Genomic DNA, 12,159 nt, shown 5'->3' on the forward strand with positions numbered 1-12,159 from the left:
TAACACACGATTAAACGAGTATGTGGCATTAAATCACAGCCAGTTTGGTTTCAGACAAGGATTATCCACAGAAAATGCAATATTGGCTCTTAAGCACACTATCAAGTATTACGTAAATAGAAATTCCCCTGTATACGCCTGCTTCCTCGACCTATCTTAGGCATTTGACTTGGTTTCCTACAAGATTTTATGGAAGAAACTCGAAGACATTAAACTTCCATCTGGACTAGTCAGCATCTTCAGGTACTGGTATGGAAACCAGGTCAACTGCGTTAGATGGGCAGACGTGCTTTCAGACCCGTATAGGTTGGAGTGTGGGGTGAGACAGGGGGGGTTGAGCTCGCCAACTCTATTTAACCTATATATGAATGAGCTCCTGGATGCGCTTAGCGGAATGCATATCGGATGTCATATCGACGATGTCTGCGTTAATAATATTAGTTATGCAGACGATATGGTTCTGCTAAGCGCATCGGTTGGTGGCATACGTAGGCTGCTGGAGGTTTGTGAAACATACGCTGAAACTCACGGCTTGAAATACAATGTATTGAAAAGTAAATATATGGTCTTTGAGGTCGGCCGTAGCAGAACAGCCGAAGTAACACCCATCAAACTTAATGGGGCAGTCCTCGAAAGGGTGGACACATTTAAATATCTAGGCCACATCGTTACGGCAGACCTCAAAGACGATAAAGACATAGAGCGAGAACGGAGGGCTCTGTCGGTCCGCGCGAATATGATTGCTCACAAGTTTGCGCGCTGTACCAGGGAGGTGAAAGTGACTCTATTTAGAGCTTACTGCACCTCACTGTATTCGTGCAGTTTGTGGCTCTCATATACGAAGCGGGCCTACGAAGCCCTCCGCGTCCAGTATAATAATGCGTTCCGGGTGATGATGGGGCTGCCGCGCTTCTGTAGCGCATCAGGGATGTTCGCCGAAGCCAGGGTGGATTGCTTCTATGCCACAATCCGCAAGAGGGCCGCATCTCTGGTGCGCCGGACTCGCGCCAGCCCCAACATCATCATGAAGATGATAGGGGACAGGCTGGACTCCCCTTATTTGCTGCGTTGCAGTCGGCTACATGTGCCGTACTCAGCGGATAAGAAAAATATGTAATATGTAGTTCATAGTTTATAAATATAGATGTATATAATATTAATTCGTAGTTTTTAAGTACTGTACTAATACATTATTTTAGAATATTTTTTACTAACCAAGATATGAGTGTAACTTACTTGAAATAAATGATTTATTATTATTATTATTTGTATCTCCGTTTTAAAACTCTCGGGTCTTTCGAGCCCGGTCATTTATAAGGCGTGCGTGGGAATATGGATCCAACACGTAGAGGCCGTTTGGAGAGATTTGATGTCATGTAGAACGCCTGCTGGAACCCATTCACGGGTACATCAATAAATACCCGTGAACCGGTTTCAGCAGGCATTGGAAGCTATTGTAAAGAATATGGTCAGAATACTGGTCTATGGTTTAAGTTTGGGTGGAAAAAATACTGGGCTATTGCAAAGAAGTCCGGACACCTGCCATAACATTGCTTACACAAGTTATCGAGACAGGTGGTGACTCGCCACTCGTTAGATGGGCACCTGATGCGCCATCGTAAAGACGGCCAGGTGCAACACCGGCGTGAGCGGCTCAGGGGTGTCGAGAGGTGGTGCTGCGCTTTCTCCGAAGTTACTCGCGGCGTTATGCCCTTTAACACTTCCACCCCTGGAGCATATAGCTCTAGCGACTCCTCTCTGGACGGCCAATGAAGGCGAGCCAGAGCTGAGAGTCCTGCGGGTCCCCTTGGGGTCCACTCCGACCGACGAAGACACGCCGGAGACGGAGACCCTGACCGACTCTCGGGAGCACTCGGGTCCGTGGGATCGTTACTCCCCAACAGCTCGCCACAAGCTGCCCTGCGGGCTTATTATTATTATTATTGTCAAGGCTTTAGAGTGCGCGTTCAGATATTGTGAACACCTTGGCCGTTCCGATATATCTGATGGCGACGGTACCTACTAATATTTTGTTTTAATAACAGGCGGGAGTTTAGCCGGGAAACGACAAGTACTGTTGCCGATAAATACGTTGATCGACTGTTTTACTGCAGTAGATATTGTAGTTAAAAGCTTGGTAAGTATTTTTTATTTTTGTCTAAGAATTGATACAAGGATAGGTTCACCTCATTTTCTACTGAAGAGATCTAACAAGGATATTACAATGGTAAAATATATATAAGTATTATAAAATAAAACCCACTAACTTCACTCCAGAATATCTCAAATGTAACATCAACTTTATTACCCCCCACGATAAGGATCAAGGTATTAAGTCCACCTTTTGCACTTTTTACTTATTCTTGTGCAATAAAGATTAAAAGAAATAAATATATACATATGTATTATAATAATTTGTCCTCTGGCCGACGACGGGAGAGAATAACAACAAGGAATACAATATAAATATATACATAGGCGGTGATACAACATCATTGTATTTTAATAGCCTATGTGTGTGTTCCACTGCTGGGCAAAGGCCTCCTCTCTCACTTTCCAATCCTCCCTGTGTGCTGAGCAAGATGTGTTTTTATTTAACTTTATTTTTTCAGTCGCCTTATTATGATGAGAGAGGTCTTCTAATCTACTCTAAATGGAAATGCTTATGCCACTACTCCACACGTGGTCTATTCCTCGATATTATTGCCCTAGTCCCCTGGTATATGTTGCCAGCGGTGTTACCCGTAATTATAGCACAGGATACGGCACTGCTCATCTATGCTGTGAGCAAATATGCGCGTTTGCATCTGTTTATGGGCTATTTTAATTATTTGGCTGATACTCCTTTTGCGAATGTTGTTGCACTGTTGGTATGTATTCGTTCAAAATAAATTCATTCAAATCGTTTTTATTATACTTACAAAGAAAATTTTTGTCTGTTCATATTTTGTCAAACAATTTTTCAATAATTTTTACTGATACGGTTTACTAATTTTTGGCATAGCATGGCAACTGGCAATTTGTAAAAAATAATTTGCCAATTGTCAAAACGAAAAATATACTAAGAATAAGGTAACTAAGACTGTGCTGAGGACTTGTGTGCAGCTGCAGCTACTATAGTTAAATCTCGCTTAAAACTCCTTCTCTGGACCTTGCATACGTCAATAACCGTTTTGATTGATTCACGGTTAGTTTCACTAGACTTATAAGTCTATTCAAAAATATCGACCTATGAACCGTGTGTATTGTTTTCGAGCTCCCAATATTTCGACGCAGTTACATGCATCATGTTCACGGGTAACGTTCCATTCGTCAGTTCTTTCTGGTCGCATATTTTTAGATACTGCCATGTGCGTTACTCAGTTTTCATAACAAGAAATATTATAAAATAAAATATTTTTTGCAGTTGATAAAATGGCAATGTTTCCCTATATTACTGATGTTCTCAATTAGCCATTACCTGATAGTAGAATGCGTCACGCATGATTGGGATGGTAATTTTGCTTTGATCAATATAACGAAACGGCCTGGCTGTTGGCTACCGAAATTTATAGAATTTGACGAGGAGCCTTCACCCGAACAAATGGATTTGGTAAGTGTCAAGCACAGTCATGGAATTTGATATCTGTGGTACTTCGTACCTTGTTATAGTATGTTCGGAAAAAGAAGAGTCACGGAATGTATTGGGCCTCATACCAGGCCTCGGAACCGGTATTTTTTTTAAACCCCGAATTAGCCCAATATTTTGAATTATTTTATGCTCTTTGCGTAGGACTGAATCATGTATTCAGGTAACAACTTTGTGTTTAGATTGTCCCATTAAAAATGAAATAATAAACCAAAGAACGTAATAATACCGGTATTATTGTATGGAGCAAATACCGGTTTCCGACCCCTGCCCCATACATTCCACGACTCTTCTCTTTCCGCACTCTACAAATATGAAATCAGAAGGGATCTTATATTGTTAGTTTGACAATGTTTTTGATAAAACTCTTTCTTGTTAATTAAGTTGAGCTTATCGTAATCATAAATCCCTTAAAGGGATAAGTTCGCCTTTGTACTGCCTATCCTGTGCCATAAATTTGTGTTTTGTGTTTTGTACAATAAAGAGTTTATACATACATAAACTTATAAATTTTCGTTAGTTATCATTCTATAAGCAGTTGAACCTTTGCTATATCAAGTTGATCACAATAATAAGCATATGCCCTACTTTCAGAAATATTTAAAGGTAACTAATTGTCCCGCAGAACGAGATAAAACATGAGCTACAGATGAATAAGCTACTTCCAACATTTTGTTCTAGTTTCCATTTCCAGTACCTATGTCTAGCTTCTTTATGGTGTCCAACTACTGGATGATTTTAGGGTCGTGATCCCAAATGTCTAAAGTATATTAAGACGGTCATACTGAACAAGGTTTCCTGACCGATATAAAAATCGTGAAAAAAATATACTCCTGGCCCATACGTTACGTCTACTTCGGGCCGTCAAGGGGGTGTACCTATATTAGATCAGATCTTTTTATTTTGCGATGTTGTTAGTCCCATGAGGAAATTTGTTTATTATGACCTAAACACATTCTTGACATTCAGGATCACGATCCCAAAATGAGCCAGTATAGTTGTTTCTTACGTATGTTTTCAGCTGATTGGACAGAGCTACAGCGTGGCCCAGTGTGCGTTCCTCCGCATCTCTTATGGATTATTTAATGTCAAAGAGACCGATATGCTTTTGGGCGTCGTGTTGTATTCTCTCACAGTCGTTTATTGGTTAGTCGAAAAGAAGAATATGGTTATCTGCAAAGTCGGTTTACGGACGATAATTTTGCGTGATAACGTCATAAGAAAACATTGATAAAAAATTGCATACATTGGCCGTAACGTTACCATGGAGATCTGTCCACAACATGACACTTTTTCGTGCATGCTACCGGTGTTCATCGATTTATATATGAATACCAAGTTTTACAACTGACGTCCTAAACCCACCCAACCCTCGGTCCCATTGCTTGTCATGATTTCATTATTTCAAGCTTTTGAGCTAATAGCCATTGTGCGTAGTGAGCATTCTTTACTTATTTCTTTATGGTTTAGATGCTCTCTTTTAGACCTCACCCTTTGTTCGTAGAGTTTACTCCGCTTTGTACCTTTGTGATGATATAGAGGGTGCTACTGACCATCGGGCTTTAAATCCAGGGTTCGATTCTACTCGCTAAACTGAGCTACTTTTATTATGGCACCAACCCCGAAATCCCGAATTTTTTTTTACTTTTTCATACATTTTGGCTGATCAGATGTCAATGTTTTCTATGGAAAAGCCAAAAAATTTTTCCCGATTTTATAGTTGGTCCCATAGTAAAAGTAGCTCAGTTTAGCGAGTGAAATCAAATGGAATGGAATTAAAGCCCCATGGTTAGACACATACTGTATACCTAACCATTGCCTAATATCAGTAAGTAATGTAATTTTAGGTGTGTTTTGTGCTACTCCCTGGCGATATTGATGCTGAGCCGGCGGAGTAGCACCCTCTTCCAACACGCGTTCTGCTCTTTACACAAGTTTCTCAACGCCGAGCGGCTGGACGCAAATCTGATCAAGAGGTCTTTGAGTCATTTCAGCTATTGGTGGATAAGGTACCTTCCAGTTTTCTCTCAAATTGTTTAAACAGTCTAATTCTTAACACGCATTTAGTTCTTTTCCGGAGCTTTTGTATGTCTAAACGACCCCTTCATCAACTGAAATGCAACTAATCTCAATATCTTCACACGCTGTCCTGTGATACTCCATATTTATATTGTGTATTACCTTTTACAGAACTAATGGCGTCAATATATACGAAATCTTCATACATAAGCGTGTCAGTTCCATGTTCAGACAGGATATCATTCACTTTTTTCACAAACAGTAAGTATAAATCCTGTCTGGTATAAGTAGTACTATTTCTACAATTCGGACCTGTTATACTACCCTTGGCACATTTTATGTTCTATGAGGTGACGTCTGACTTTCAATCCGGAGGTCGGGGGTTCAAATCCTGGCTCGTACCAATGAGTTTTTCGGAACTTATGTACGAAATATCATTTGATATTTACCACTAGCTTTTCGGTGAAGGAAAACATCGTGAGGAAACCTGCATACATCTGCGAAGAAATTCAAAGGTGTATGTGAAGTCCCCAATCCGCAGTGGGCTAGCGTGGGGACTATAGCCCAAGCCCTCTCGCGCATGAGAGGAGGCCTGTGCTCAGCAGTGGGACGTATATAGGCTGAAATGATGATGATGATGATGATGATGATGATGATGAGGTCAGGGGGGGAGTGTGAAAGACAGGGGCACGAGGGACACTGGAATTTTTCACGTTAGATTAAAATCCGTGGACCCGCGTATGTCTTTAAACTACACTTAATTAAAACAGAGGTGGGGTAATGCAAAATCTGATCTCGAATCAGGAGCAGCCCATCTGGGGAAGTACCTCTACCTTACAGGAGACCATAAGTCCACTAGAGTTGCAAGCACCTATACGTTGGAGTTGCTTGACATCAGGCGGGCCGCACGCTTGTTTGCCCCGTCGTGGTATAAAAAATCATATCTCAACTCTCGTACGCTAAACTTTTTAAACCCTTTACAGTACAGTCAGCGATAAAATCTTGTACCAAAAATGAAATTTTTGCCAAAAACTTATTTATACAGTACTAGCTGTTGCCCGCGACTTCGTCCGCGTGGAATCTTATCTTCAACATTTTACATCTTTAGTACCTATAATTTTAATATCCAAGCAATGTTGAAATTAAGTACTTTTCTTTTTTAGCAAGTTGTATGAAGTTTTAAGTCAAGTGGATTTTGATGTTGGTTGCTGAAATTACTTTTCTTGTATTCTCATAATAGGTACCTATACCCTTATACAAAGATTCAAGTTCCGCATTCAGCACTCACAAAATATCTGATCTCCATACAAACTTTCAACCCATTTCTCACCACCTTGGGGGATGATTTTCAAAAATGCTTGAATTAGTTTTCATGTTTTTTAATTTATTACCTTTTTTTCCAAAAAGCTAAAGTTCCTAGCTTAAAATTAAATTTACACCCCAAGACGAATTTTCATCCCCTTTTTAGCCCCCTTAGGGATTGAATTTCCAAAAACGTTGCATTTTTTTTTTGTAATCGGCTATTATGACTTTCTAAGAAGTTTCAAAGCATTTGTAATGGATTCTAACTTTGAACCCCATTTTAACCCTGTTAGGGGATGAATTTTACAAATCGCTGAAATCACTTTTATTGTCTTCTAATAATATACCCAAATACAAAGATTCAAATCCCGCGCTCGAAAAAATGCATGATATCCATACAAACTTTCAACCCCGTTTTCACCACCATAGGGATGAATTTTCAAAAACGCTGAAATTAGTTTTCTTGTATTTTAATATAATACCTTTTTACAACGTTTCAAGTTCCTAGCTTCAAATAAAATTTGCACCTGAAGACGAACTTTCATCCCCTTTTTAACCCCCTTAGGGGTTGAATTTCCAAGAACTTTGCAATTACTTTTTTTTTGTAATCGGCTATTATGCCTTTCTAAGAATTTTCAAAGCATTTGTAATGGATTTAAACTTTGAAACCCATTTTAACCCTGTTAGACCACTTGAAAATTTTTTTGATATCCATACAAACTTTCAACCCCTTTTTCACCACCTTAGGGAATGAATTTTCAAAAACGCTGAAATTAGTTTTCTTGTATTTTAATAATATATCTTTTTACGAAGTTTCGAATTCCTAGCTTAAGGTGGATGTCTAGGGATGGGATGCCGATTATCAGCCAAAAGATGGCGTCACTGTGCACGAATTGTGGATTTTCACTATTTCTCCCAAAATACAAAGTTTCATAAGATGTGTTGATATGTGCGAAAACTATAAAAAATACTACATCCAAATCGAGACATGTTCAACTCAACATTGTCTCATTTCGTTATTACCGGAATCCAACTGCAAAATATTGCAATTTCTTGCATTCACGCACACTTACGTACTTAAAGTCACCTTAAAGTCAGTGTCAAATGTCAGCAGATTCGTAATGTTACAGTAAAGTAACCTAGAGGGCGCAGCGGATGAAATGTTTATTGTTGAAAAAAGATTGGAAATTAAATAATAAATTCTTGTTTGAGCAACGATTAAGAATTACAAGGCATTCAGAAGCAACTAATGTTTTCGACCATCAACTGTCATGTGCTCGTGGCACCCGTAGCCTCTATTTTGAAAAAAATCAGATTGTAGCTAAGATACATGGTTCAAACCCCGACAATGCCAGTTTTTTTTTATTTTATAATTTTAGCATTCTCTTTTGAATTATTTTAAGCGTATGTTATTCTTCGAAACTAAACTTACGTGAGTAAAATATTTTCAGTATTTTAATTATTTTTTAATAATATTATGGGAAGATTAATAAAAGTATTTTTATTTTCCGGTTTTCAAAGGATATAAATAATGATTAAAATAATTAAAAAAAAGTTAAAAAAAATGCATGAGGCTAATTAGGATCGCAGAATAGGTACATAAGAGGTCAACTATCGACGAAGTATAGCTGGTCAAGCAGATCTTGTCAGTAGAAAAAGCCGGCAAATTTGAAAAATGTAGGCGCGAAGGGATATCGTTCATAGAACATTTGGATTTCGCGCCTTTTTAGGGTTCCGTACCCAAAGGGTAAAACGGGACCCTATTACTAAGACTTCGCTGTCCGTCCGTCCGTCCGTCCGTCTGTCACCAGGCTGTATCTCACGAACCGTGATAGCTAGACAGTTGAAATTTTCACAGATGATGTATTTCTGTTGCCGCTATAACAACAAATACTAAAAACAGAATAAAATAAAGATTTAAATGGGGCTCCCATACAACAAACGTGATTTTTGACCAAAGTTAAGCAACGTCGGGAGTGGTGGGTGACCGTTTTTTTTTTTGCATTATGGTACGGAACCCTTCGTGCGCGAGTCCGACTCGCACTTGCCCGGTTTTTTTACTGACAACATTTGCTTGACCAGGTATAAAATAAAAGTTTCCAAAATTTTATTGAAATGATATACCTACATGAAATAATCAAATACAACACATTTACTTAAAATAACTTTTAAAATAAGGCATATAAAATTACCAAAAAGATGAAACAAAATAAATAAATAAATACAAAAAGAAATGAGTCTTTGTTCGTGGTTTGAACCCTGTCATGCTGTTCAACTTGTTAGACTTATACTCAGTAGCTAAAAGCCACTAGACCATTTGACCATAGTAAACCCGGGCGAAAAATGCCTTCTTATTTAAGTAACCCATTACTGTCAAAAATATCAAGTTTGAATTGATTTGAAATATAATTTTTCATTGTCGACTTATTGAAATCCAAACGTTGCGAGCATGTTGTACTTTAAACCACTTGGCAACGTCGCACGGGGAATTCTTCTGAAAATGTATGTCCTTTTATATTTTGATATTTATGGATATATGAGGATTCTTCTACTTATGTTGCAAATTGATTAAATTATCGAGAGAAAAATGCTAATGCAAAGAAAACAAGAAATATCCGTTTCATTTCTCATGCTATTGATTCGGTTAAATTGTGTTCTAATGTATGGGGAAGACAAACTAATTATAGCCAGCCTTTTATGAATGTAGTATGATACCATAGGGTATGGTGCTTTACGCACACTAGCGTCCCTTCCCCTCCCCCTGACGCAACCCCCCCTTTTTGCATGAAATATATCCCGGTTCACAGTTTTTAAATTTTTTGAGGAAAGAATATATTTTAGGAAAAAAGTGTCAATGAAAGAAATAATCCTTAATAAATTCTTAATAAAAAAGGTCATATTGATTTTTTTACATGATGCACATTCATGTATTAGCTTGTTAAAATTCGAAATAACATAGTTTTTACTTAGGATTCGAAACTCATTTATTATACACGGTGTAACACGAGGAAACCGAATAATTTTGACAGCGTATTCCTGATCATATTTAGAGACAAAAATGTCCTATAAACTTTTTTGAAATGCGGCTAGTTTCAGAGTTAATACCAATTTAAAAAAATAAAACAAGTTTTTATTGTTACATAGTTCAAAACGCCTTTTTGATGGCGATGTTGTTACTATGGGATTTAGTCTAAATATCCTTATTGATATGTCAAAAAGTGACAATTAAGTAACACGTTGCAAAAACTATGTTTTACGAAAAAAAAAGTAAAAATCCATGTTAACTGACAAGTTTACCAATAACATTTACTTTTTATGTACATACATATATATTCAAAAAATTAAAAAATGGCGGCCAAGTGCGAGTCGGACTCGCGTTCCAAGGATTCCGTATACTACACAATTTTTAACAATGTATTTTTTATTTTATTTATTTAGATATTTAATTCAGGGAACAAGGCCCATATTACAAATACCTTACAGACTAACATACATATGTATTTTATAAACTTAAAACTAAACATTATTTATGCGAAACGTGAGTGAAATCTTTAAAAAATCCGTAGGAGTCGGATCAAAAACTGTAATTAAGTCCGACTCACGCTTGACTGTACATTTCTAATAGGTTTTCCTGTCATCTATAGGTATAGACCTATTTTATGTATTTTTTCAAAATTTTAAACCTAGTAGTTTCGGAGATAAAGGGGGAGGGGGGAATAGTCATTTTTTGCCTATTTTCTTGAATAACTTCTAAACTGTTTATTCGAAAATTATAAAAAATATATATTTGAGATCCTTACAATAAGCTCTTTCATTTGATATGTAACATGATATAGTTTGAAAATTTTTATTTTTTAATTTTTTCATTTACCCCCCAAAAGTGGCCCCCATGTTTAAAATTCATTTGTTTACAAACTTACATATGTGTACCAGATTTCAACTTGATTGGTCCAGTAGTTCCGGAGAAAATCGGCTGTGACAGACGGACAGACAGACAGACGCACGAGTGATCCTATAAGGGTTCCGTTTTTTCCTTTTGAGGTACGGAACCCTAAAAACAAAAAAAAAAATGTTTTCGGCGAAATTGACCTAAACTCATACAAACATTTTTTCCTTCTTTTAATTTGACCTCAGAAATAAAATCTTTCGCATTTCTTGAGGACACCTTGTATAATAAGTGTTATAAAATGAATATAACCTTTTTTACTAAGAATTTAATAAGGAACTATTTCTTTCATTGACACTTTTATCCTAAAATGTATACATGAGGTCAAAAAAAAGGAAAAGATGTAATATGTGTTTAGGTCAATATCGCCCAAAAAAAAATTTGTTTGGATTTTTTTTTAATTTTATGAATGAATTTGTATATAAAAATTAAATGCTATTGGTAAACTTGTCACTTAAAATGGTTTTTTTTCGTAAAACTTAGTTTTTGCAAAGTGTTACTTGTCACTTTTTGACATATCAATAAGGATATTTAGACTAAATCCCATAGTAGCAACATCGCCATCAAAAAGGCGTTTTGAACTATGTAACAATAGAAACTTGTTTTTTTTTATTGGTAAAACTAGGCGAATTTCAAAAAGTTTATAGGACATTTTTGTCTCTAAATGTGATCAGGAATACGCTGTTAAAATTATTCGGTTTCCTCATGTTACACCGTGTATAATAAATGAGTTTCGAACCCTAAGTAAAAACTATGTTATTTCGAATTTTGACAAGCTAATATATGAATTAGGTGCATCATATAAAAAAAATGAATATGACCTTTTTTATTAAGAATTTATTAAGGATTATTTCTTTCATTGACACTTTTTTCCTAAAATGTATTAGTACTTTCCTCAAAAAATGTAAAAAACTGTGAACCGGGACATATTTCATGCAAAAAGGGGGGGTTGCGTCAGGGGGAGGGGAAGGGACGCTAGTGTGCGTAAAGCACCATACCCTAAGGTATCATACTACATTCATAAAAGGCTGGATATAATTAGTTTTTCAAAAAGCACAATTTGACCGAATATATGAAAGAGGGTCATTGTTGTTGTAAAAGGTGTGCAGGAAATGATACGTTTCTGCACTAGAGCAGTTTAGGTTCCAATTACAAGTACGATTTTATTATTCTTTTTACAATAAGCAATTGAAATTTGGGTATAAATGGATTTGTTATACAATTTCCATTCTGATATTTGACTCCCCATTCCATAAATTACTTT

General features: G+C 36.9%; 1 protein-coding gene across 1 annotated transcript in view; it reads left to right on the forward strand.

Moving 5' to 3' along the window:
• LOC134669904 (uncharacterized) overlaps nucleotides 1–12,159 on the forward strand; it is a 69,184-nt gene that overhangs the window by 17,578 nt on the left and 39,447 nt on the right. Inside the window, exons 12-17 of the mRNA XM_063527520.1 lie at nucleotides 627–1,084; nucleotides 2,613–2,870; nucleotides 3,407–3,592; nucleotides 4,650–4,774; nucleotides 5,476–5,637; nucleotides 5,819–5,908. Coding sequence (XP_063383590.1) covers nucleotides 627–1,084; nucleotides 2,613–2,870; nucleotides 3,407–3,592; nucleotides 4,650–4,774; nucleotides 5,476–5,637; nucleotides 5,819–5,908 — 1,279 coding nt within the window. The remainder of the gene's footprint in view (nucleotides 1–626; nucleotides 1,085–2,612; nucleotides 2,871–3,406; nucleotides 3,593–4,649; nucleotides 4,775–5,475; nucleotides 5,638–5,818; nucleotides 5,909–12,159) is intronic.

Source organism: Cydia fagiglandana, chromosome 13 (assembly GCF_963556715.1).
Source record: "Cydia fagiglandana chromosome 13, ilCydFagi1.1, whole genome shotgun sequence".
NCBI classification, from domain to species: domain Eukaryota; kingdom Metazoa; phylum Arthropoda; class Insecta; order Lepidoptera; family Tortricidae; genus Cydia; species Cydia fagiglandana.